General features: G+C 29.3%; 5 protein-coding genes across 6 annotated transcripts; 1 reads left to right on the top strand and 4 right to left on the bottom strand.

Moving 5' to 3' along the window:
* The first annotated feature begins 1,871 nt into the window (after nt 1-1,871).
* On the top strand, nt 1,872-5,983 carry LOC145764151 (uncharacterized). The gene is made up of 12 exons (XM_082575744.1): nt 1,872-1,926; nt 2,190-2,279; nt 2,488-2,669; nt 2,914-3,031; nt 3,126-3,255; nt 3,603-3,772; nt 3,938-4,204; nt 4,431-4,704; nt 4,942-5,039; nt 5,204-5,330; nt 5,434-5,592; nt 5,791-5,983. The coding sequence occupies exons 1-12, from the start codon at nt 1,872-1,874 to the stop codon at nt 5,981-5,983; spliced, it is 1,863 nt and encodes a 620-aa protein (XP_082431870.1).
* A 1,506-nt stretch (nt 5,984-7,489) lies between these two features.
* LOC145750151 (uncharacterized) lies at nt 7,490-11,804 on the bottom strand. Of its 2 annotated transcripts, none has more exons than XM_082566113.1 (11): nt 11,667-11,804; nt 11,228-11,467; nt 10,951-11,114; nt 10,499-10,618; nt 10,136-10,325; nt 9,772-10,004; nt 9,421-9,523; nt 9,222-9,336; nt 9,038-9,156; nt 8,793-8,901; nt 7,490-8,345 (listed from the first exon to the last, which is right to left on the bottom strand). In XM_082566113.1, the coding sequence occupies exons 2-11, from the start codon at nt 11,249-11,251 to the stop codon at nt 8,008-8,010; spliced, it is 1,515 nt and encodes a 504-aa protein (XP_082422239.1). In that variant the 5' UTR covers nt 11,252-11,467; nt 11,667-11,804; the 3' UTR covers nt 7,490-8,007. The 2 variants fall into 2 exon arrangements, with proteins under 2 accessions (XP_082422239.1, XP_082422247.1); XM_082566121.1 differs by having other exon boundaries at nt 8,207-8,345; nt 8,793-8,888.
* A 3,483-nt stretch (nt 11,805-15,287) lies between these two features.
* LOC145764148 (uncharacterized) lies at nt 15,288-17,316 on the bottom strand. The gene is made up of 4 exons (XM_082575741.1): nt 16,700-17,316; nt 16,410-16,532; nt 16,197-16,336; nt 15,288-15,292 (listed from the first exon to the last, which is right to left on the bottom strand). Exons 1-4 carry the CDS (start codon nt 17,314-17,316, stop codon nt 15,288-15,290), a joined length of 885 nt encoding a protein of 294 aa, XP_082431867.1.
* On the bottom strand, nt 16,949-18,578 carry LOC145764142 (uncharacterized). Its single transcript, XM_082575731.1, has 4 exons — nt 18,272-18,578; nt 18,087-18,205; nt 17,809-17,917; nt 16,949-17,507 (listed from the first exon to the last, which is right to left on the bottom strand). The coding sequence occupies exons 1-4, from the start codon at nt 18,576-18,578 to the stop codon at nt 17,392-17,394; spliced, it is 651 nt and encodes a 216-aa protein (XP_082431857.1). The 3' UTR covers nt 16,949-17,391.
* Nucleotides 18,579-19,195: 617 nt separating this feature from the next.
* LOC145764141 (uncharacterized) lies at nt 19,196-19,867 on the bottom strand. Its single transcript, XM_082575730.1, has 2 exons — nt 19,403-19,867; nt 19,196-19,217 (listed from the first exon to the last, which is right to left on the bottom strand). Exon 1 carries the CDS (start codon nt 19,865-19,867, stop codon nt 19,475-19,477), a length of 393 nt encoding a protein of 130 aa, XP_082431856.1. The 3' UTR covers nt 19,196-19,217; nt 19,403-19,474.
* Nucleotides 19,868-27,936: the final 8,069 nt, after the last annotated feature.

Raw genomic sequence — 27,936 nt, 5'->3', positions numbered from 1 at the left:
TGGTCGTCCGTTAACAACATTTAGATTCCATTTTCTTAAACCAGTTCCAGCAGCTTTATAAGCCGTTTCGTTATAATTCTAAAATAATAAACATAAATTTTTATAAAACAAAATTTAATCTATAGCAGTTAACACAATTAAATAAAATGTTACTTATTCTAACTAATACAACCAATTACTCTTAGTTTTAGAATTCTTACCAATTTTTAGATAACAATTCAATAAAATATAAATGTAAATAACCAATTTTATTCGATTTTTTACAAAGTATAACTTACTTGAATAATGATTTGTTTGCTGTCTTCGTTAAATTTTATATCTCCTTCGAACAAGCCCTCATTTCTACAATCACAACTAATAGGGCATCCACTACTGTCTATCTCGCGCCCCAAAACTGGGCAAACATTTTCACAAACTGAGGTGTCAAAAGCACATACAATATCACCTCTACTTTCTAGTGTATTATCTGTTTAAAACATTTTTTGTTAGAAAAAAAAATATATATTTTTAAATTTTTAGATTTTAAATTATTTTAAATTAGTTGCTACATACTTTCGCTGCACCAATTTATGTCTATAATAGATGGAGGATCGTTGTACATCGAGGTGTCTGGATTAAGTATATCTTCACAAGTTCGTATAGGGTAACCTTTCACAAAAATAAGAATTTTAAATTAGTTTAAACATTTTTTGTTTATGTTTAAAAAAAATATACAATACATTTTTCATTTTTTAGCTTCAATATTTTTTTCTTTGTTATTATACTTTTAAATCTGTATTATTAAACGTTTTTTTAATTATATATTAACTTAAAAAATATTCTACCTGTTGCCATAGCAAATATGGAGCTTATTCCAATTAATACTGTAAAGCGATTCATATTAACAAACTTTTTTATTAAAATAAAGCAGTCTTGATGAAAATTAGAAATGAATAAGTAAGTGCTTACATCGCGTTATATACCAACTCAGGTTATTGTTAAAATCATAATTACTTTATTTTTTTAAAGGTGCGATTTTTTAAACAATGCAATCTTTTGTTTTCTTGTGTTTCTTTTTATTCAGTTTTTTGTTTCCTTTTATTCAGTTTAAGTTTTTAAACATTAGATTATATTGTTATTTTAAACTTATTGTTTTAATAATTGTCCTTCGTTTTAATAATTAGTTTTAGAACGTTAGTTAGCCTATTAACAATAATTAAAAATATTTTTTGGGGGGTTTAAATTAAATTATTTGTAAGTAAACGATTTTGATATTTAATTCTTAAAAAAAATAAATTTAAATGTTTGAAATTGTTATTCTGTATAGGTATTGGTTTTAGTAAAATAACATTTAATTTTTTTTAATTTTTTTTAATTTGCTTATTTGTGTATGAACAATGTGGTTTAAGGATTATCTGTTATTTGTTATCATAAAAACAGATTAAAAAGGTGACACTTAATTAAATCACATTTTTAATGACGTCATCTTGAATATATTTTCATTTTAATAAAAATAAACTTATTGTTACAACTAATATTGCAACAGTTTTTATCATTTGATATTGTTAATGTAGCTTCTTTTATGCTATGTTAATTTTATCATTTTTTTTAAATTTTTGTCCACGTTTTACGTGAATTTTAATTGCCGTGTTTCAACAACTTAACATAACACGTATTACGTAATTCCTTTTCAGATTCTGTTATTACGTCATCAATCGGACAACAAACAAACACATCCTAATAATCAAAAGTTGGTTAAATCACCCAGGAAATCGATGACGTCATTTACAGGTAAAAATTTCTATAAAACGAAAATTTTTTTCTCGAATATTACAGTTGAATTAATATTTATTATATATTAAAACAACAATTTCTCTTAATATAGCTAAATCATGTTGGTTTCTACTTTCTTTGTTTTATTGGTGGTTGGATGCAGTGTGAACGCGGGTAAGTTATATTGTTTTTGATGCAAATTTTGTATTTTATAATGCTATTGTAATTGTCTTAGATTTTAATATTTAACTGCTTCGGTTAGTTTAAACTACTATAACAAAAAATTACAATTTTTGGATTTTTAACAAGATTTTTTACATTTTTTTACTTTGTTTAAATTAATAAGGATTTATATTTGTTATAGTCAAAAAGATATAGTAACTGTTAATTTTTCTTGTTTTATACATATTAACATTTTTTTAAAAAAACGTTTTTAGACATTTGTGATAAAGTTTATCAAGCAGCAAATTTAAACAAAATAGAAGGAACAGAAACACCTAGTCCAATAGAAGTCAACATTTGTTTCAGTAAGTCTTCGGTTTATTTTTAAATATTTTTTTACCAATAACATTTTTATTGAGTATTAATATATTTGCATAATATTTTTATTTTGTTTTGTTACTATTAAAAATGTCTAAAAAGGCAATCAATGTTTGATTCAATATTTTAAAATATGAAATCGTTTGTTATATTTATGTTTTTGGTGTTTTATATTTAAACGACATTTGTTTTTAGATCAAATCCAGGACGTGAGCTTTAAATGCAAGTTTGACACCTCAGCCTGTGAGCAAAATTGTAGAATCACTGGATATGAATCTGACGAAATAGGATGCCCAATTAGTTGTAATTGTAAGAGTGACGGATTTTTGGAAGAAGACATTAAATTTGAAGAGCAAGATTTAAATATGATCAGAAGGGTAATTTAAAAATAATGAATTGTAATTTGCTAAAAATATTAAAATGTTTATTAAAATTTATTAAGATAACTGTAATCTTTAAAAAATAAAATAACTTTTATTATATTAAAAAAGCACGGTTAATATTTCAATACTAGTCTATAAAATTTACAACAGACATATTTATACCAACAGAAGTAAATATATAACATATTTATAAACTGTTTTAACAAACACATATATTGATTTTGATTTTTTTTTTTAGAATTATGGTTTTACTCCCACTGATGTGGAGTTCGCAGCATCTGTCGGACTACTAAGATGGGATGGAATAAAGGAAGATGGAAGAATTAAAGTTCCATACGTCATAGATTCCACTATAGGTTAGTCACGTAATTTTTTAACTTAACTTAAATCAAAAAGGATGAATGAATATTTTTCAAATATCTTTTACTTGGAAAACTTTTTTCTTTTTAGGCACCAAAGCACGAACTGCTATTGAGTTAGCAATTAATGATTACTCAAATCTTACTTGTATCGATTTTGTTGAAAATGGGGAAGCTAATTCTAATGATTACTTGGCCTTTGTAGCTAAAGGAGGTTGTTGGTAAGTTTATTAAGTCGCGATTAACCATTATTTTACAAAAAAATTATGTCTTTAAATGTAACTGGCTTTTTTATATTAATCTTTATCCTCGGTGTGAAAAGGTTGACATCATAGCCTAAACATATAGTAACATCAATTACCTGGACCCAGTCTCGAGTTGCCTTTGGCAGTTTTGTATATTATAGAATATAATTTCCCGGTAATTATGAAGCTGAATTAATGTTGGCTCAGCACGAGTTCATACGCTTTACGCTGCAGCACGAGTGCGGTGGGGATCAAACCCACAACTTCATGTACTGTAGAAAAGCATATATCAAGCTTATTCGATATTAAAATGTGCATTACAGGTCTTATGTTGGTAGACGGGGAGGTAGACAAGATATTTCAATCGGATATGGCTGTGAATGGAAGGGAGTTATACAACATGAACTTATGCATGCTCTTGGGTTCTGGCATGAACAATCAAGACCAGATAGAGATGAACACGTGACTGTACAATACGACAACGTCATTGAAGGTTTGTATTTAAAATTACAAGATAACAAAATTATTTATTTCTTTGGAAAAATCACATTCTTAGCACTTGTTAAAGATTAAAAATTGACAAGCTATAGTAAATTAGGAATATACTGTTACGCCTTTATACTTGTAAATTAAGTTTTATTTTATTTTACTTGTATAGGACGGGCTCACAACTTCAACAAACGGACAGCTATCTATTCATTCGAATCTCCGTACGACCTTACTTCTATTATGCACTACGGGGGTTATGTATTCTCGAAAAATCAGCAACCTACCATTATTGAAAAATTCACCGAAAAACCAGTAGTATCACAACGTGCGGGTTTTTCTACAGAAGATGTAAATCAAATTAATGCGATGTATCAGTGCGATATAACTCCTATTACAACAACTACTACTACTACATCAACAGTGGCACCAGTTGTCGGTAATGTTTAATAATTAGCAAGATAATGTTTTAGTGTTCAATAATAAGATTTTTACATGGCTTTTAATGCAATTATTTTGGTGACTTCTTTATGTGGTTTGTGAAGTATTAAAAGATTTCAGCATAAATTTTAAGCTAATTAAACTGATTGGGTCGGGGATTATTTGCATTTGTCTAAGTTAGTCTAAAACTATAAGAAATATTCTAAAAATTAAATGATTTTTAGCTCCAACTTGGTCAGAATGGACCTCGTGGTCCTCTTGTTCAGTAACCTGCTCAGGTGGGTCTCAAACCCGAAAACGAACTTGCCAAACATCAGAGGGCACCGCCGCCAGTGGGTGCTACGGAGTATCAACCGAGACCCAGAAATGTGAAACTCAGGAATGTGTAACAACGACAGCACCAACAACCACAACAACTTCGTCAGTGATTGGTTATTGGTCTAACTGGGGTAATTGGGGATCTTGTTCAAAATCCTGTGGGGATGGGTATCAGTGGAGGTAAAATATTTTAAAAATGATTTTATTTTGAAAATTTCTCTGACAAATTACTTTTTTACACAAATTACTTTATAATTACTTTATATCTCTTTGACAAATTACTTTATATTTGTATGATAAAAACCTTTAACCTCATCTTAATGTGATAAACTCACAAAAATTTTTCTGTTTATTTTTAAAATTGATTTAAATAGATTTTAATTATAAATTAAAGTACATTTCTTAATACCTTTTTAGATATCGAAATTGTGTTGGAGGATCTGCAGGATTGGGAGGTTGCTCTTCCGGATCTTCTTGGTCAGGAAAGCGATGTAACCTAAAAACATGTGTCAAAGGTAAATTAATTTTGTTAAGGATTAAAATTAAAGCTAAAAATAAAAAATTCAATGTATTCGTATGATAACACACTTTTATATACTCTTGGAATTTAACATTTTAAAGCTTAAGTGTTAATTTATCGTTAATTTTTGTTTACAATCTTTCAACGTCTTTGCCGTAGATTCTCTGTTCGTTAACAATAAGTGGACTACAACTTCATGGTCGTGTTCTTATGGAAAATATTTATTCGGAGATTTTAACGGTGATGGAAAAACTGACGTTGTCTGTTTCTACAGTAGTGACTGGATGTAAGTAAAATTATTACAAAATAACATATCCATAAAAGGCTTTAATTAAAGTATTTTGTATTGGTTTACTTTTAACACTAAGTAAAAATATTGTATGTTAAAGACGACTGGCATTGGCCGATGAGTCAGGGACTTTCCCGGAAATCACGTGGTCTGGATACACTTCGTTGTGTAAAGACTTTGGTGAGCAGACAACCATATTAAGCGGCGACTTTAACGGGGACGGAAATGACGATTTACTGTGCCAAGCGCATGCAGATGGGTAAATTTTAAATTTGTGGACAAACTGAGATATGAAATTAAACTAAAGAACTAATTATAAACAAAAAGATCTAGCTTAACTGCATTTTTTTGGTAACTATAACAGCTATATATAAACTTGTGCTGTAATGTTCTTTAGTTTTTAATAAATCTAATTACTTATTGGCAACACTTAGTAACAAAGTTATTTTTCTTTTAGGCAAATTCGTGTTAGTTTTTCATTCAACTCTGAATTCTCCAAAGAAGTCGATTGGTCAGGAAAATATTCAGAATTCTGCCAAGTTGGTGCAGGCAAATTAGAAGCCCATGACATTAACGGGGATGGTTTATGTGATTTAGTTTGTACAACCTCCAAAGGGTTTACTGAAGTGTTGTTAAACACATATGTATAAATTACTTAGGCTTTTCAAGTTTTTTTAATAGTTTGTTAAACGGAAACAGAAATTAAATATGTGTGTGTAATTTATGTGTGATTTACAGTTATAGAATTGTTTTATTATATTAGAATTTTGTGATTTTCTTAAAAAATAAAAGTCGTAATCCATATTTTATTTCTTTATCTTTTTTATTTTCAAAACATAAATATCAATTACTAATGCGCTTGAATAATTTCAAATCAAAATAATAGTTACATCCGGGTACTCAAGTATATTTGTAACAATTTGCGATTTGTTTATTTCAATCCGCCACACTCTAACTTTTCGCTTTTAAGAGAACCCGTTACCAAAGCCCTAACTTAGGCTTTTACGAAGGACCACAAATAGTTTTATTTTAGGCTTAACCTAGGCTTAAGATTTAGATGTTTAACTTACAGTTGGAGTAAGTTTAAATGGGAGGCCTCCCAGCAACATTGGGAGGCCAACCGCTTCTCCGTACGTGGATATTCATTGGTTTTATAAGCGCGTCTGATCAGCTTGTAGTGCCTTTAGGCCGATAGCTTAGATCGAGTGTTCGCTTAATTTTGGATATCGGATCACCTACGCTATGGCAGCAACTGTTTTCTCCTAAATTTTGTCACAGTTTTAGCGCTTTAGTCCGCCGTAGCCTTAAGGTCGCTCGCCAAGTTTTTAGGTAGATGTTTTTGCGTTTGTAGTGTGTAGAGCTTGGTTAGTTTGTTATAGACTAAAGTAGAGGTGGTTAGTTATAGCTTGGTTTGTCTGTGAAATAGCAAGTTATTTATAGAATTCGTTTTTTGAAGACTAAATAGAGCTAGTTGGTTATAGAGCTTCATTTATTGCAGTTTTTACTAGATGATATTTTTGTTAGGTTTGTTTTTTCTTTTTTAGAATGTAACGTTAGATATCTATTATATTTAAAGTTTGTGCAATTAATAGTTTTGTATAATTTGTTTTCTATTTTTGAACCTGAATCTTGTATATTTAGTAAAAAGCGTCTGCTTTGTATAACAATGTAATATTATAAGTATATCGTGTGCATTAGGCAGCTAATTATGTAACAAACCATTTAAGATAACCTTAGACATTTTTATTTAATAAGTAAGCTGTTTTTTTTCCAATAGTATAAAATGTTGTACCAAATAAAAACCTGTATTAGTCTAGTTGTGTGTATATATAAGTTAGTCGTTAAAGTGAGTTATTTAAGTATGTATTTTAAGTTGTTAAACATTAGCACAGTTCATATATTTAAAGTATTGGTAGGGGTCAAATGTTTATTAATTACTTTACTTGAAGTCTAAGCAAGTTTTTAAAATTCACATAATATATATACCTTTAAAGATCATTTTAATTAGCACATCATTAATATGTCAAAAATTAAAAAAAAATTAGTTAACTGCCTAAAAAGAGATGTTATGCCCATAGGAATACCGACTATATACACTTTCGAGATACCAGATATATATATTTTTTTTAAAGTTTTTATTAATGTTAGTTGGGTTTGGTTATGCAAGTGATAAAGAACTTCTATAAAAAGCAATCTAAGTAAATTATATTAAAAACTGCGTTCATTTAAACACAACACCATATTAATACGAAAATATAAATAAACGATAAAAATTGCACTACTTGACGCAAAGTAAAAAAATAAGTAAGTTGTTTGTGTTATTTAAACAAATAAATATAGGAAAGAAAGGATTGAAATATGTTTACTTTACCGTTCTCCAAAAATATGGTGCTTTAAAATATAACAATGGAAATTATTAGTGAAGATTATAAGTAACTTGCGGAACTGTAAAGTAAACATTTATTTGAATAAAGGCAGCTTTATATACTATGCATTATATTAAATCATAGTGTTATTTAAAGGTTTTTTGTAGGGTTTATTTTCGATCTTACCATTAATTTTCACCCATTTATTGTGACGCCATATGTTTCTCTATGACGTACCCTTGTACCCATAATTTTTTATGTTTGTTTCAAATGTTAATTCCTTAAATTTTAAGCTTAATTTTACAAGTCTAGAGCAATACATGAAAATTTAACAAGCACATTAAAAAGGGTAATACTAATGTTCGTAAGTTTATAGTCGCTGTAGAGAAACTTGCTATAATAGCGATAGAAGTTTCTGTAGTTGTTGTAGAAATTACTGTTGTTGTTGTTGTTGTTAAGGTTGTGGTTGTAGGAGATAAAGTTGTAGTTTCTAATTGTGAAGTAGTTGTCGTAGTCTCACATATTTCAAGTCGATGTTGTGTGTTGAAAATTCCCTCTGTCGAGTTGGACAAATTACAACCGAACAAACTAGATCGAGATGCTTCGTTGCATTCGCTCGGTGCTGGGCATTGGTCAATTGTGATTTCTAAAAAGTTTGTAAAACTTGTTATATGGTAACTTTTGCTTAAAAACTGTTTTTTTATGAATTTGTATAAAAGCTCATTAGAGCAAATTAAAATTTTAATATTTTAAAAATTTGGGGTGTAAATTATAGGTTATGGTGTGCAATATTATAATATGCTTTTTAAGTTAAAATTCACGTTTAAAAAATGGTACTAAATACTGACGGTACTCTAATATATTTATTTACGTGGTTACATTTTACGTTATTTAATAAATTAAAGTAAAAATAAAAATGTTATTAAAAAATCACGCAAAAATAAAAGATGTGGTGCACAATATTTCGTGTTACGCTATAATTATGTACAGCGGTTATAAAGTTGACCTTTTATTTGAACTAAATTTACTAAACGATAAAAGAAACAAACAATGTTTTAGAGTTTTTTTTAATTAATTAAAAACAATATTTTACCTGTGTTATAAGACACAATGTAATACAAGTTTGCTCCTTGATCTAACTTGTACAAAGTTGAACTTCCAATTTCAGCCAAGGTTTCGTTATGTAACGCTATAAAACGAACCTAAAGGGTAAACAATGCTTTTAAACGTCTTATTTTGCTATCTTAATAAAAACAAGTATTAACATTTTTTATTTTTTTTAGGCAAAGTCATTAGACCTTGCTTAATACTATTTATTTATTTTAATGCCAAGTTTACCGTTATATTTGATAATGGAGGCAGAGTAATACTTGTTCCGTATTGACCAACTTGCTGAAATTCAGTAAGATGCGAACTAGTTTCATTTTCGTCCAATGTAATGCAATTCGTTTTAGTTACTGTAAACAAAATGTCTATTAATTGCTACAATAAATATACTGTATGTTTAAAGTGTTCCAATTACCATTAAAACCGATATATTGAATTTGGCACGAGTTTCCACTTGCATCAAATAACTCAGAACCTCCACCATTATAAGTGTAAGCAATCGGTCCAGTATACTCGTTGTAACTTTGGATCTATATATAGGTAAAGATAAACAATGTTTAGCCTATGTTTTATTTTATTACCGGAGATTAAGTTAATAAAGTTTAAAAACTGACTTGGAATGGAAAACTTGTCATAAACAAATTGCTCCAACTATTCGAGCTTGGATTTAACAAAATCCATTCGTTCACATTGTATGGAGTTGCAGAATATCTTGATCTAGAAATATTATTAAAATATGTTAAAAATGTGTGATCATAAATTTGAGTGTCTGGTCAAAAAACTTGAAGTTCAAGCCAAACTAAGGATACGCTATTTGCTCTGAACTAGTCCGAAAATTTTGAACCAGGCTATTTGTTTTCTTTTTTTTTTAATAAAAATGAGAAATATTACTATTCCAAAGTTATGTGGAAAAATTAATTATGTTTTCGGTGTATTTTAGGTTTTTTTAATGAAGTTATTCTTACGTGAAAAATGTGTTTAGTTTTCTTCTGTTGATTAAACCCGAAGGTAAAATCTCGATTTCGTATCTTTTAATCTCCCCATCACTGACGTCACTCAAATTCCGGTAATCCCTGGTTATATTAAACTCGGGAAGAATTTCGTTCACCGTCGGACCAGAAACGTTAAAATACAATAACGTTCCGTAGTAGATATTAATTTTATCCAAATCTTTGTTGGAAATTGGTATTGAGGCTACCTGTGTTTGTAGTTTTGGGTTTAATATTGTATAAAAACGGTTAATTTTGTTATTATGCATTGTAAAGGTGCTTTTTAGCTTAAACCAATAAATGTAAGTAAAAAAATAATTATTTTTTTTTATTTGCTTACTTCGTATAATCCTGCTTGCTGACAAATTATTATCCAATCAGCGGTCGAGCTTGGCAGTATACGAGTTTGGTTAAAAACTTGTTGTTTTGGTGAGGTGAAGTAGTAACCGTCGATGGCAATTTCTTTAACTAAACAACCATCCCCTATTAAACTTAGAAATAATGTGTCTGTAGAGCCTGCGTTAGCTAATCTAGAATAAAAAAAATGATTAAAAAATATTTAGGCAGAAAGGTGTAGTGTATATACTGTAGGTTCTGTAAGCAAAATGTGATTTTCAACCTAAAATAGATATTAAAAAATGGCAATATATACAAAAAAGTTTTATTTGAATTACCTTTTTTAAAATTATTTAAAAATACTTACCTTGCCCTCCTTAGATGCCCAGTTTCGAAATATACAATTGGTTGGATTTTCCCATTGACTGTGTAAAAATTTACTTCATGAGTAGAATTTTGTACACATGACACCAGGCTTTCTGGAAGGCTGCAAACAAAGGAATTAGTATCACTTGACACATAGTAAATTGATGACATATTGTTTCGACACTTCGTTGACGTAGGCTACTTGAAATACAATTAAATTCAAGAACTTCCAGATTACACTTTTAGTTGTAATAACCTTTTTATTTTACATCAGATTTATACCTAAATTATTCTGATTTTTTTTAAATTATGTTGATTTTATAGTTAAAGGATTTTACTATAAAAAGTATTTTGTTAAGTGTGATGATGCAATTCCTAAACTTTAGTTTATTAACAGTACATTTAAGATTTTTGTTATTTTTAAAATATATAGTAATTAACCTACTTACTTACCTAAACGTGTTATCACCAACGCCTTTCTGCAATTTCACGAAGTTAAAATATTTTCGCGAATATTGCATCGTTGATTGAAATAAAAGTTGAATATCTGAGATGTTTGACAGAAATGTGTTCGGATTATCTTCCAGAATAAACATACCTGCCATCCCAGAATCAACCTATCACAAAAAGTTAGGTTTTTGTCAAGGCTTTTTTGTATTTTAGGTAGGTCACATTTTATACAAAAAACAATTTAAATATCTGAAAAGAGTGTTTTGTATTTTCTACAGACCTGAAATGCGGAAAACCCGGGCATTGCTGCCCGATATAGAAAGGTTCCCCCAACTCTTAGATCCGGATGGGTAAAGGTTCGATAGCTGATCAAGGTACTCTCTTGTGGTCTAATGACATTGTCATAAGAAATATCTGAAGCAACAGTGGGGCCTTCAACTATTCTAACTCCAGGAAAAGAAATTATTGTGGAGTTAATTGGTACTCCATTTGATAATTTAACATCTTGTAGGTTATTGGTCTGAAATAAATTTTTATTTTAGTGAAGTAATTAATTATGATTTAACTAAAAAAAGTTAAATGCGTCGTCACAAGAAAATTCGGTTCCGGTAATTTGAGGCAAAATGTCGATGTTTTCTGCAGTCAGATTAGCAGGTTAATAAAAAGAATAGTTGTATGCTAAATTTGTCTGTATCATAAGTTTATGTTGATTTACATACCTTTAAAATTAATTTTTTCGTTGCATATGATTTTACTAGCTTTTCCCGCACTGAATATCACCAATAAAACTAAGCTAATTACTGACATTATTTGGGCGTATTATTGTAATTACTTATTAGCACTTATAGTCGTGAACAACCTCCTAATACAAATGAGCTTGTTTTTTGCTGGCCAAAGTATTATAATACCAGCGTTGTTATAAACACAAACAAAACACAAACATAGGATTTTGTTTCATAACAAGATTAACTTTAAATACACTTAGATATACAATCTTTTGTATGTCATATAATACTGTACATCGAAACGTTCCCGTTGTGCAACTTTATACTACAGAAATTAATGTTTCACATGGTTGTTGGTGTTGGTGGACAATGCGTGGTGACGTATGTCAAAATTTTTACAAAATGTTAGGTTAAAACTATTTTTCGTTACATTACATTTTTAAAACAACTTATAGATTTTTGCCATTTAGTCTTGTGTTTATAAAAAGTATCTGTGTATTCTACTTTATCAAATTAAATTTATATTAAATGCGTTAGTTATACAAAAAAAATTTTTTGAGTAAATTTCGATAATTCAAAATAAACTAAAAAAAAATTTTACAATATTTAAAAAAAAAAATTGGTTTCCTTTTGAAAGAAAGACAGTACAAATTAATTTTGGCCAATTCCTAAAGGGTATTTTAATTCAAAAACCGTTTAATTTTAAAGGTTACAGCCTTTCTATAGAAAACACTAATCATGTTTATATAATATTGCGTTTAAGTAATTTTTAATTTTTGATATAGATTTTTACTCTAGGCATTGCTTGTTAAAAAAAGGTTTTTGGCCTACAAACAAAAGTTAAGTATAATAATAATATTAACTTAAAGCAATATTTTATCCATCAAATTACGTTTTGCATAATGGGTTAAAAATTATTACTAATTTTTTTTTTGGTTTGTAATAATGATGCCTGTGAAAAAAAAACATGTGAAAAAATCTCAAAAGCTCAGCTATATCCAGTACTTAAAGCAATGTAATTTAAAACCTATTTTGCATGGCTTAATATTTAAATATTTATATTTAAAATGGACCTTGTTTATGGTTTTAGTAGTTAAATCAACTTGTGTCAATTTGTTAATTTTTTTTCTAACTTACTGAGTTGCCAAAATAATTAACAACACCATGAAAAATGTAACCAAATGGTGGCGGTATTGAGAGCAATTTTTGGGTATATAACGCCTTGGACACACCTGTTTACTTGATGAGTCTATCGGTAACAATCTGTCACACATCAGTAAACGACAGACATAATAGTGATTTTGGCTATTTTACTATTCTCCCTACAACGAAGAACATGTTTACTATCGTAGCTTTTTTTTGCGATGACATTATATTTCATCTGACAAAAGTTTTTTTTATCGCACGAGGATATGTTTTTTTATCCACCACAAAAAATTCTAATTTATCCACCACAAAAAATTCTAAAAGCGTATCCACCACAAAAAATTTTAATGATTTCAATTTAAACCCTTATGTAAACAAAACTTTTTTTTGTAAGTTACAAAGATTTGTGTATATTGGTGATCCGCCGTTGTTTTTGAACAAAATCGACTTATGGTCTTTAATTTTATTTTCGATTGGCTTCACGGTCTGTCAACGTTAAAAATCATCGACTACGATTTGACAAAGTGACTGAAAAAGTCAGTAACTTAACGATGAATAAATTACTGAAAATACTGACATTCTACATAGAATACTTTTTAACACGTTTAATAAAAGGGCATTTTTTGAAGCACAAAAATTACAAAACCAATTAAGCAACGAGGTATATTTTATGAATTCCAACATTTGCACCTTCCTAGTGTCAATCTTTTGCTTGGCTATTTTACCATTCTTCCTACAACGAAGAAGATGTTTACTATCGTAGTTTTTTTTTGCGATGACATTATATATCACCTGACAACCAGGATATGTTTTTTTGTCTACTGCAAAAAAGGAGAAATGCAAACAATTTGCGCGGTTTGTTTACATTCTTTTTTTTGCGTGCATACCGCGCGGTATATATATATGATATATATAGATGTTTTTGCTTTTAATTGGAAACTTAAGCTACAGTTACGGTATAAAGATATAAATTGAATTAAATTCGTAATTTTAATATTGTTAAAAATTAGTAGTTAGAAAAAAAGTGCAATAAAGATAAGTTTTGTGTCAACTCGATAAATATTAGTATCGTTATTTATCCGTAACTGCCGGTCTTAATGGTGTGTAGTGTTGTTGCAAATTAAACCCGAAAACTTTTGGTTTGCAATCTTATGGACTGTTACCGGTTTATTGGTTTTTATTATTTATTTTTGTCGTCGCATATCTGGTAAACCGAAAATTAAAAACAGAAAATTACCAGTATGCCGGTATACTGTTAATTTTTCTGTTTGACTTTAAGGTAATGGGTATTCTGTATTTTTATCAGAGATAAGGTACTGTTGGAACTTACTATTTGAGCTATCGACTCAAGGGCGAATAGTGTTTTCTTTTTAACCTATAATTTTGATGCAAGAAGAACACATTTAAACAAGGTAAGTTAAATGCTCATGGTCTGTTGATATTTTTTTTTACTATTTGTAACCGTTAAATATATTGTTATATTTTATGCAGATATAGATTTATATTTAAAACAACCTGCTAATCATGAGTGCAAATCTGAATCACCAGCAAGGTAATTTTAGTTTACCCTTTTTGTAATTCCCCCTGACCGGTATAATAAATCTCAAAACCTGTTATTACAATTCGTTTGTTAATAAATAAAACTGCTGTTTTATTAAACTTCGATGTTCGAGAAATCGATGTTCAACAACATAAGTTGAACAGGGAGATTTTCGTCCACCCTCTCCGAGTGTTCAACGACCAACCAGTAGGAACGTTTCCATACCCAAGTATTAACCAATTTTTGTTATTATTCTGCGTAACTTTGAATAGTATACATATACATTTAATAACATTATGTAATACAGATCGCTATGTTTGGCGTTTCAATCAAGCAAACGAAAGTTGGGAATGAGTACTAATTGAAGCAACAAGATGACAATTTTTTTACATGACCAAACGACTAAAAAATTTTATTTTAGTTGTTGCTTAAAAGTTAGATAGCGTTTTAATAAAAATTGTTGGCAAATTTTTATGTTGTGTTTACTATAAAATTTTAAAATTTCGTATTCGGTATTAATAGCATGTAATAAATACAAACAAAAACGATTTTTTGCAAATTTAATTTCAATAACCGGTTCTGACAGCCAGCTCGAATAGTATCCACTATAATTATGCAAATCAAGTGTATAGTACAATATATGTGCAATTAAACAAATAATTGTTTTGTTGTTAAAATTTTCTATTAAATGGTAACAACTTTATTTATGATTTATTATTCTTTCTGATTTTTCTGCAATTTTAATAATAATACGCATGAACAAACACAAATCAAAACAATAACCACGTCCGGGCATTTGTGTTAGTGCAACCATTTAGGACTGCACGTGTTTTTTAAGAAGGTTAAGTTTAAAAGGATTTCAAATCAAGAAATAAATGAGTTAAACTGTACAGGTAATTAAACAGACTTCTGTGAATGAATAATCTTGGTTATGCTAAAAATGCATACAATTATGTTAAAATAATGAAATTAAAGTTTTGATGTTTGTGATTGTAGCTGTTATTCATTTGATTCAAAGAATCAAATCACAATCTGCTTGAAAGATTTTTTGAAAGTTAAAGGTACGTTAGCAATTCACTTATAATTTTGTAACTGTTTCTTTGCAATTCTTAAAGTTTAAAATTTTAATTTGAATGTGATGATATAAGACAGGTTGAGTTTCTAGTATTTTTAAAAGGCTATTAATCATTAAATATATACTAATAAACAGTCAGCGCTGTATTGTTAGAACACTTTGGATTAATTTTCTAAGCGTTTATAATGTTGTGCCCTTAAGTAAGAACAGGACTAACGCTAAAAACGGTACTAACTTCTGTGAAACAAAGAACAATTGGCAGATTGCTCTTCAAAAAATTGTAATTACTAGTACCTTAAGCTATACAAAATCTTTAACTTATTTTTTTATAAATTTGCTGTAGTTAAAATTGTAAAAACACGTTTAAAAACCTTTTTAAACGCGATTTCACGAACTTTAGTGGGACGTAACAATGGTAAAAACGACGTTTCGACATACGCTTTCAGTGTTTTTTACGCGCTTTAAAACTGCAATAGTTTATTTTTTTAATTAAAAAGATGAATTTGAAATTCAAGAAACAAGTTTATCAAATAAAAAACATTTACTTGATTTATATTTATTGCTTTGTCATTATAAAAAAGTACTTTACTGAATCAGGTTACTGCCACAACAATTAAAAAGAACAATAATAATTGCACCATCTTATGCAAGTAAAGAAGGTAAATTAAAGACTGCCTAATAAAATATGCATATTATTTATGTTTTTATTATCATGTTGGAATTTTATTTAAATTTGTGAACCCTGTTTCAGTTTTGTTTTTACCATAAACTGTCACCCCATTGGTGTAAATGCGTGGCATTGTGACGTCATCTTTCTCAATGACGTAAATATTTTTATTTGACGTTGCTACGTTTGTTTTTGATGTTAGTTCTTTAAAAGATTCCGGAGGTAATTCTACAGGTCTAAAAAATTAAAAAAAGAATTTAGTGCTTTTTTGTGTTTTAATTGTTTTCTGGGTATAAAAATATGACTTACTTTTTATGTAATGTAAATGTAGTTTTGGTTTTGCAAAACTTCACGAAACACAGATAAGCTAAACCAACGGATAGAAATATCGATGTCGGGATCGTGATTGCAAGTACTATCTTCAAAACTTCACTAAATAAAACATACCATGTTAATACATTTATAAAAATCACCATGTTGTACATAAATTACCAAAAAAATCAAAAACCATATGTACCAAAAACTTACTTGTGGTTTAAACTGATTAAAAAAGTGAATTTTGTTGGCTATCATTTTTTACCTTAAATTAAAATACTTACGGGTTAATTTTTTCATGACTTTCTGTTGTAAATGTACTCGGCAAAAATGTGGTATTCAACTCTAATTTTGTTGATGTAGTTACGATAGTTAAATTAGGCTTAGTAAAGAACATAGTTAAAACGCGAGTCGTTGTTTTTGGTATTTCTGTCGTTGTGTTGCTACTATCAGTTGTATAGTCCAACGTAGACGTCGTATTGTTTATAATTTCAGTGTAACCATTACCATTTAAAGCTGTGGCAGTGGTTTTCAGATCTACTGTTGCAGTTGATGAGGCTGTGTTAAAATTTTCGTCTTTTATAGTTACTGAAAAATTGTAAGTTGTATTTGTGTGTAAAGATGTTGAAGTAGTTGTTGCGTCGTTTAAATTTGTTGAAGTTGATTGTGTTGTAGATTTTGAAATATGTGTTGACATTCCTAAAGTACTTGACTGAACAGTTGATAAATTTGAAGTCGCAGTAGATAAGGTAGCTAAACTAACACTTGTAGTATCCTGTGATGTATAACTAGTTATATTGTCTGCTGTATAAATTAAAGTAGCTGTTGTTGTTGGATTTTTCGTTGTTGCTAAGGTTGTAGTTGTAGTAGGTAAAGTCGTAGTTTCTGGTAAATTAGTCATCGTCGTATCTAAATTTGAATTAGTCGTTGTAGTTTCTGATTGTGAATAATTTGTCGTAGTTTCGCATACTTCAAGTCAATGTTGTGTGTTAAAAATTCCCTCCGTCGAGTTGGACAAACTACAACCGAACAAACTAGAACGAGATGCTTCGTTGCATTCGCTTGGTGCTGGGCATTGGTTAATTGTAATTTCTAGAAATATGTTTAAAACAGGTTATCACTTTTTACCTGAAATCAGTATTATTTTCAAAATTCAAAAAAAATAAGCTTAAGTATCAGTATTGTCAAAAAAAATTATAAAAATTATTGGTAGTGATGGCAATATTTCGTGTGTTTGACCATTTTATGATCAGTTTTTTTTTAATTGGTTACTTTACAAAAAAAATTGCAGTTTTAATTAATATTTTAAAAAATAACATTAAAAAGTTGTGCTGCATAATTATTTTCGTGTTGTGTGTTTTATTTCTATACGGTAAAAATTGGTAAAGTTTACCTGTACTATCAGACACTATGTAATACAAGTTCGCTCCTTGATCTAACGTATACAAAGTTGAACTACCAACTTCAGCTAAAAGACCAGGTTGTAAAGATATGAAACGAATCTACAAGGTAAAAACAAATTTCATTTTTAATTTTAGATTTATTTGAACGATATAGCTAACCAAATACAAATTATTATGTCAACTTGTTATAGCTGATATTATTGTTTTGTTTACTTTAGTAAAGTAGTTACAGCTAATTAAATATCGCTAGTTGTAATGCCAAGTTTACCGTTATATTTGATGATGGAGGCACAGTAATACTTGTTTCGTATTGACCAACTTGCTGAAATTCAGTAAGATGCGAACTAGTTTCATTTTCGTCCAATGTAATGCAATTCGTTTTAGTTACTGTAAACAAAATGTCTATTAATTGCTACAATAAATATACTATATGGTTTAAAGTGTTCCAATTACCATTAAAACCGATATATTGAATTTGGCACGAATTTCCGGGTCGACTGAAAATGAGGGAATGGAAATTGAAGGAACGGAAAATGAAGGAACGGAAAATGAAGGAACCGGAAAATGAAGGAACGGAAAATGAAGGAACCGGAAAATGAAGGAACGGAAAATGAAGGAACCGGAAAATGAAGGAACGGAAAATGAAGGAACCGGAAAATGAAGGAACGGAAATTGAAGGAAAGTGAAAAAAGGAGTAGCGGAATCCTAAAAAAATAAAACGCGGAAATACCGTTGACTGTTTATTTAGGATTACTGTCATTTATTTGAGAACTGATAAGCGATAATGAGTTAATCTTTAATACCCCAGCATACCCTAACCCTCTTCTATAAAATGCCCGTTTATTTCTAAAATAATATCGACTTAAATACAAATAAATAGTCAACGGAATTTCCGCGTTTTATTTTTTTAGAATTCCGCTACTCCTTTTTTCACTTTCCTTCAATTTCCGTTTCTTCATTTTCCGGTTCCTTCATTTTCCGTTCCTTCATTTTCCGGTTCCTTCATTTTCCGTTCCTTCATTTTCCGGTTCCTTCATTTTCCGTTCCTTCATTTTCCGGTTCCTTCATTTTCCGTTCCTTCAATTTCCGTTCCTTCATTTTCCATTCCCTCAAATTCCGCGTCCCCGAATTTCCACTCTCATCAAATAACTCAGAACCTCCATCATTATAAGTGTAAGCAATCGGTCCAGTATACTCGTTGTAACTTTGGATCTATATATAGGTAAAGATAAACAATGTTTAGCCTATGTTTTATTTTATTACCGGAGATTAAGTTAATAAAATTTAAAAACTGACTTGAAATGGAAAACTTGTCATAAACAAATTGCTCCAACTATCCGAGCTTGGATTTAGCAAATTCCATTCGTTTACACTGTACGGGGTTGTAGCATATCTTGGCCTAAAAATATAAATAAAAGTATTTTTACTTGTAGTAGCAGGCTGAAATTTATAGATTATATTTAAATAAATGCCACACTGTTTAAGCCCGGCCTGCATATAGCTTAAGCACGCCTTAATTAAACAGCATATGCCGATAAAAATATAAAGTTTGTTTATAGGCTCTATAAATTAAGAAAATCTTACGTGAAAGTTGTGTTTAGTTTTCTTCTGTTGATTAAACCCGAAGGTAAAATTTCGAGTTCGTATCTATTGTGCTTATGTCTTGTGCTTATGTCTAGGTGGAAGGATGTTGTTAAACGAGTGACCTGGAAATGGGAAGTTATCTCTTATATCACCTGGATTATTCATCATCGGATCTACACCGCCTTCTTCCATAAAATCATCTTCTGGAGTTCGTTTCTGTCTTGATATTTCTTCAGGTTGATGCTCTTGATCGATATCAAGTAATTTCGGAAACTTTTTTCTTGAATATTGTTTTTGTGAATTAAAGTGATTAAAAGTATTGTCTGATATTTTGGCAATGGGATCAGGTTTATCTTTTTCATTTGCTCTTTTGTGGATGTCATAAGATTCAACAACATTGTTAATAAAAAATAATAGCACAACCTGTGCTATAAGCGCAGATTTCAAGATGTTTCCAAAGGTCATTTTTTTTAAATTTATCTTTATTTAGTTCAATGTCTAAATAAACAATTCTTTCTACAGTTTTTATTTAACTAAAGTTGGTCTTACTTATACAATAGTTATCTAAGTACTAATGTGTTAAACATTGGATTAGGGCTGTAGAAAGATTTTGAAGTATATTCGTCTGAAATCAATCATAAAAGACATTTATAAGTGACTTGCTATCTGTAAGATAATTCCAAAATTCGTGAATGCCCAAGCATGGTATTTGCTTTGTCACTGCAAAATATTTAAAAAAAATATTTTGTGTATTGACTCTTTTTTAATTTTCTTTTTTTATGATATATTTCTTTTCGGCAATTTTTGTTAAATTATATGGAATTTATTACATACTTTTTATTAATAAAGTTCAAACATCAGCTATTTCGAAAGGCAATGTAAAATACGTACCTAGATTAATCAAGAATTTTTAGTTTAATCAAGAGAAAAAAAATTACAACAAATTACAGATTAAATATTTTTTAGACCAAAAAATTAAATTAAACATAACCTTAATTGGATTTATTCATTAATCTGTGCTTTCTAAAATTAAATTTTATTTTCTTCGCGATAATTGCATCACAGGGTTTATATATAAAAATAAAACGTCACTTAAACCTACGAGTCATTGTATTATACGTCATTTGGTGGCGACATTATCTTGTGGTGTATATATAACGGCCGGGGGCTTCTTTTTTAATCAATCTTATCTAGTATGACAATTTAAGTTATTTAATGTCAGAGTTGTGCAACACACTATCAAGCTGTTTCAACATTTTATAATATTTTGGTATTAGCTAGAATTTTAAATTAATGTTCAGGATAAAATGATAGTTAGACCAATGTGATTTTTTTTGATTTAGTGGCAATAAAATGGTTAGGATTATAAGAACAAGAAATGTAGAGGCAGGATACTTATAAATAAACCCCCACTAATCTTTTGTTTGTTTATAATTTAGACAAAATCATCACTCAATATATATTTTTCTTTAATGTTGTTTAAAATTTAACTTGGTCGTATAAGTATGGTATTGAACCTTTTTATACTTTAAATAACAAAAGCAACAAATTTAAAAATAATAACGTTTATTTATAACTTATTAATAAACAAAAACTATTAACACGCGTTTATGCAAACTACTGTAAATTAATTAATTTTTTATTAGAAAGAAAAAAAGAAATAACATAAGAATCATAGTTAGTGTTATAATCAGTGTTAAAAACACAAACGTTAAATTAATATACAAATCAACCGAAAGTATTGTTAATTAAAACTCTAACGGTGCCGTCTTTTTTGCGGCAAACAAGATCGTCAATCCCGCTTCCGTCCATATCCAGCGCTAACATTTTTTGTGTTTCTGAGTGCACAGAAGTTTGAATAATCTGCAGACCAATCGGGTGTTGAATTAAAACCGGGAAGTTTCGAAAATGAAATCCTTATTATGCTAAAAAAATTAAATTAAAGATTAAGTATGTAGAATAGCATCATAGGCAAAGATGAATAAAGTCAATATTTAAACGATTGTTGTAACTTAATTTAGTTCTAGAAAGTGATGTGTTTTGGTGAATATAGGATTTAAAATAAAAATCAGAAAATAAAATGTTGCAAACTCACCCAGTTTTTATATCTCTACATAACAAATCATCTGCACCATCCCCATCAAAATCTCCAGATATAACATTTGGATTGCTGAATGATGTACAAAGACCTGTGTGGCCTGACCAGTCCAAATTGGAATACTGGTTGTCAGCTGTGCCAAGATAAATTTTGCTAAGAAATAAAAAAAACATTTTTAATAACAATAAAAAAATATTTTTAATATATAAATAAAGAATAAACGCACCCTGGAATAAGATCTGCACACGTCCAGTCAGCTTTTCAAATTTGTTCAGCGAAACTCACTTCTATAACTATAATTGTCAATTTTAAGATTTTTGAACTTATTTTTTATAATGCAAAAATAAAACAACACTTTGTTAATTGATATTAGAATAACCAATGTGTAAATAAAAAAGAGAATTTTCACACTGTTTTATTGCTTTAAATGCTATAAGAATATTATAGAAGTTTAGCGTTTATTTGTGATTTACCGGTAGGACAGGATTCTGTATTGCAGTTTATCTCTTCAGTATTAGAGCCGGGACATCCCCCAGTGCTAGCAACACCTCCATTACATGTTCGGCTTCTGTAAATAGTAAATTTAGTTATTTAATATTTACTTAAATTTTTTTTTCGAATTGTTCAGCTAATATTATATTTACGATTATATAAATGGTGAATAATTGCACCTGTTTAGACAAAAATTAGTAAATTTCTACCAGAAAAAAAAGTATAACAAAAAATAACAAAAAAGTATAACAAAAAATATACAACATTAGAACAATTATTTATATGAAAAACCTAACATAAAATTAAACTTTTTAAAAGTCGTTTAAAACATTGTTTATATTTTTTGGTAATAACTTGCCTTGTTTGTACACCTGTTCCACAAGACAAAGAACACGTCGACCAAGCTTCCCAAACCGACCATTCGTTTACAACAGTTGTAATTGCTTGCGTCGTTGTTGTAGTTGTTGAGGCAGGCGTTGTTGTGGTTGTTGTAGTTGTTGAGGCCGCCGTTGTTGTGGTTGTTGGAGTTGTTGGGGCCGGCGTTGTTGTCGTTGTTGTAGTTGTTGAGGCAGTTGTTGTGGTTGTTGTGGCTCCTGGACATTTGTGAAACAAATTAAGTTGGTAAACGTCTTCGACTGAAAAGTTAATGCGGTTGGCTACGACGGCTTTTCCAGTTTCTTTGTCGATAATTGTTGGTTGGCCGTTTTTACTGAACGAATAACCACCGTAGTGCATGATTGAGTTTGTGTCGTAGCGTGATCCCAGTGAATTAATGTCAGTACGAAATTGAAAGTTGTGTTCTCGATCTAAGAAATATTTGATTTTTAATATTAAGTTCAAGGTTGGCATAACCTTAAAGATCTGTAACTGATTTTACCTAACAGATTAACTATTTTTTTATTTGCAATAACTTAAGTTTTACTGCAAAATATTCAAGCTTGTTGAACGAGGTTGGATTAATTTAAATACATACTTGATTGGATATTTTCAAAATTAACAGTGACGTATCTATTTTTGTCTGGTCTTGACTGTTCGTGCCAAATTCCAAGTGCATGCATAATCTCATGTTGTACAATTCCAGTATATTCACAACCGCTTCCAATAGAAATTTGTTGTAGACCGCGTTGTCGTCCAACATAAGACCTAAGTTTAAACAAATATATAAATATTTGTATTTTGCAAGGTTTCTCTAAAATTAAAATTTTGCAAGTTTTCTCTAAAATTTTAGCAATTGAATGTTTAAACTACAATAATATACCTACCCTTAAAAATTGGAGCTCGTTTATCAATCAGAACTTAAATTTTAGTATAAATATTCTAGTTTTTATACCAGAAAAATATTTTTGGTATAAATTAAACTTTTAAAACCTACCAGCAGCCACTACCCCTTATAAACTGAATGTAATCATTTTCATTCGTTCGTGCTATTAAATCAATGCAAGTATAGGTTGAAAATTTATCAATTGCACTTGCTATTGCAATTTTGCCTGCATCATCTAAGAATGAAATATAACAGAGATATTTAAATTTTTTTCCATCCCCCAAAAAAAACAATTTATTATTTAAAAAGGACTTATTTTAGATATGATATTCAGCTTACTCATAAAAAATGAAATTGTATAGGGGACTTTTGGTCGTCCATTTACAACATTTAGATTTCATCTTCTTACACTAGTTCCAACCGCGGGCTGTTTCGTTATAGTTCTAAAATGTTAAACGTAAGTTTATTAAAAAGTATTATAAAACAAAATCACTTAGTTTTTAGTTTTAGTTTTCTTACCAATTTTTTAAGTAAAAATTTATCAAGTAAAACATACCTGAATGATAGTTTGTTTGGTGTCTTCGTTAAATTTTATATCTCCCTCAAACAAGCCCTCATTTCTACAATCACAACCTATAGGGCATCCACTACTGTCTATCTCGCGCCCCAAAACTGGGCAAACATTTTCACAAATTGAGGTATCAAAAGCACATACAATATCATCTCTGCTTTCCAATGTGTTATCTGTTTAAAACATTTTTTGTTAGAAAAAAAAATTAGCATAACATTTAAATAAAAATTTTTAATATTTAGATTATAAATTGTTTTTTTTTTAATTGCTACATACTTTTGCTGCACCAATTAATATCAATAATAGATGGAGGTTTAACTTCATATCCTGTCTCATTGTACATCGAAGTTTCTGCATTTAGTATGTCTTCACAAATTCGTATAGGGTAACCTTTAAAAAAAAATTGTTTTAAAAAATAAACATCACTATTTATTACATGTCTATTTTTTACTTTATTTACTATACTTTTAAATTTGTATTAACAAACCATAACCTAATTATATATTAAAACCTTAATTAGCCTATCTACCTGTTGCTATAGCAAATATGACGTTAAGTCCAATCAACACTGAAAAGTGATTCATACTAACAAACTTTTTGGACAACAAAATTTTATTAAATTAAAGAAGTCTTGATAAAAATTGTATATGAAGAGATGAGTATTTGTGCCGTGTTATATACCAACTCATTCCATTGTTAAAATCATAATTACTTTATTTTTTTAAAGGTGCAATTTTTTAAACAATACAACCTTTTGTTTTCTTTCTTTATTTGATTTAAAGTCTTCAACATTAGATTATACTGGTAATTAAAACTTATTGTTTTAATAATTGTCTTTTGTTTTAATAATTGGGTTTAGAATGTTGGTAAATGTTTTTGTTATTATTTAATTGTTTTTTATCAAAAAAGAAACAATGTTTTTTTCTAAAAGAAATTTGTTTATTTATAATTTATTAACAAACAATAAATTTTAAAACACGTTCATACAGACCATTTTAAAACATCTATTGTTAGACGGGGAAAGGATGGCATAAAAATTATGGTCGATTTTAATACGGAAAGTGTTCAAAACCCAAACGTTAAACTAATATACAAATTAACCGAAAGTATTGTTAATTAAAACTCTAACGGTGCTCTTTTTTTTGCCATCTTTTTTGCGGCAAACAAGATCGTCAACTCCGTCTCCGTTCATATCAACTGCAAACATTTTTGTGTTTCTGAATGCACAGAAGTTTGAATAATCTGCAGACCAATCGGGTGTTGAATTAAAACCGGGAAGTTTCGAAAATGAAATTCTTATTGTGCTAAAAATAAAAAAAATGGGAGATTTAATATGTTGATTGGCGATATATGCAAAATGATTAAAGTCAATATGTTTTCAAAAACTCATATAAACGATGGCCTCCACTTTAATGATTTAAAAAATGAAAGGTTTTTGTGAAAATTGTGTTTTACAAAGTAGTTTATAAAGTGTAATGTTAAAACTTACCCAGTTCTAATATCTCTACATAACAAATCGGCTGCACCATCTCCATTAAAATCCCCAGATATAACACTTGGTTTCTCCAACGATGTACAAAGACCTGTGGGGCCTGACCAGTCCAAATTAGCAAATTGATTGTCAGCTGTTCCAAGATAAATGTTTCTAAGAATTCAAAAAGATTCTTTTAAAACATTAAGAGCAAACTACCCTCATGCTGTAGCACTGCTCTCATGCTAAAGGGGCCTTGAGTAAGGCGCTATAAACGCTATGAACTCCTGCTGAGCCAGCACTTAATCAGCAGCATAATTATCGGGCAATTATAATCTATATAATATCCTTAAACTGCCACAGGCAACCCGAGACTGGGTCGAAATAACTAATGTTACTCTATGTTTAGGTTGCGCATTCGACCTTCCCACATCAAGAATAAAGATACACACAGAAAAAAAAATTAAAGATATAAACAAAAAATAAACGCATATAAGGCATTTTAATACCAATAAAAAATAAGGTAGTATTATAAAGTAAAATGCTTGTATTCTTACACATTATCATCCAGTTGTGAGTAACAAGCCAAATCTATTTTTCCATCAGCGTTGTAATCTCCTGGAATAAGATCTTCACACGTCCAGTCTTGGGACGTTGTTGAAGCAGGCGTTGTTGTGGTTGTTGTAGTTGTTGTTGTTGAACCTGCTTGGGTTGTTGTTGTTGTGGTTCCTGGGCATTGGTAATAAACTTTCAATTGGAAAATGTCTTCGACTGCAAAATTTATTCGGTTGCGTACGACGGGCTTTCCAGTTTCTTTGTCGATGATTGTTGGTTGGCCGTTTTTACTGAACGAATAACCACCGTAGTGCATAATTGAGTTTGTGTCGTAGCGTGATCCCAGTGAATTAATGTCAGTACGAAGTTGAAAGTTGTGTTCTTTATCTAAAAAATTATTTTGATTTTGAATATTCAGTTTAAGGCTGGCATTAGCGTAAAATTTTGTAATTGATTTCACTTAACTGGTTGACTAATTTGCATTTGCGATAACTTTAGTTTTATAGCACAATAGTTAAAACTGTCAAACAAAAGGTTCAATACGTACCGATTTGAACATTCTCGAAATTAACAGTGACGTATGTATCTCTGTCTGGTCTCGACTGTTCGTGCCAAAATCCAAGTGCATGCATAATCTCATGTTGTACAATTCCAGTATATTCACAACCGTTACCAATAGAAATTTGTTGTCTTCCCCCTTTCCGCCCAACAAAAGACCTAAGTTTAAAAAAATATATAAATATTTGTATTTTGCAAGGCTTCTCCTAAATTACAATTTTTTATCAATTAAATTTCTTGAGTAGAGCCGTAATTTTATTTTAAAACCAGAAAAGTATTTTTAATTAAAGTTTTAAAACCTACCAGCACCCACTGCCGCTTATAAACTGAATGTAATCATTTTCATTCGTCCTTGCTATTAGATCAATGCAAGTATAAGTCGAGAATTTATCAATTGCACTCGCCAATGCACTTTTGCCTGCACTATCTAAAAATAAAATATAACTTAGATGTTCAATTTTTTTCAATTAAATAAAAACAATTTATTATTTAAAAAATGACTTATTTTAATTTTGATATTCAACTTACTCATTGTATATGAAATTGTATAAGGAACTTTTGGTCGTCCGTTAACAACATTTAGATTCCATTTTCTTAAACCAGTTCCAGCAGCTTTATAAGCCGTTTCGTTATAATTCTAAAATAATAAACATAAATTTTTATAAAACAAAATTTAATCTATAGCAGTTAACACAATTAAATAAAATGTTACTTATTCTAACTAATACAACCAATTACTCTTAGTTTTAGAATTCTTACCAATTTTTAGATAACAATTCAATAAAATATAAATGTAAATAACCAATTTTATTCGATTTTTTACAAAGTATAACTTACTTGAATAATGATTTGTTTGCTGTCTTCGTTAAATTTTATATCTCCTTCGAACAAGCCCTCATTTCTACAATCACAACTAATAGGGCATCCACTACTGTCTATCTCGCGCCCCAAAACTGGGCAAACATTTTCACAAACTGAGGTGTCAAAAGCACATACAATATCACCTCTACTTTCTAGTGTATTATCTGTTTAAAACATTTTTTGTTAGAAAAAAAAATATATATTTTTAAATTTTTAGATTTTAAATTATTTTAAATTAGTTGCTACATACTTTCGCTGCACCAATTTATGTCTATAATAGATGGAGGATCGTTGTACATCGAGGTGTCTGGATTAAGTATATCTTCACAAGTTCGTATAGGGTAACCTTTCACAAAAATAAGAATTTTAAATTAGTTTAAACATTTTTTGTTTATGTTTAAAAAAAATATACAATACATTTTTCATTTTTTAGCTTCAATATTTTTTTCTTTGTTATTATACTTTTAAATCTGTATTATTAAACGTTTTTTTAATTATATATTAACTTAAAAAATATTCTACCTGTTGCCATAGCAAATATGGAGCTTATTCCAATTAATACTGTAAAGCGATTCATATTAACAAACTTTTTTATTAAAATAAAGCAGTCTTGATGAAAATTAGAAATGAATAAGTAAGTGCTTACATCGCGTTATATACCAACTCA

The sequence above is a fragment of the Corella eumyota genome, chromosome 1 (genome assembly GCF_963082875.1).
Source record: "Corella eumyota chromosome 1, kaCorEumy4.1, whole genome shotgun sequence".
NCBI classification, from domain to species: Eukaryota; Metazoa; Chordata; class Ascidiacea; order Phlebobranchia; family Corellidae; genus Corella; species Corella eumyota.
The sequence above is the reverse complement of the archived record's forward strand: the minus strand, read 5'-3'. Positions and strand labels throughout refer to the sequence as shown.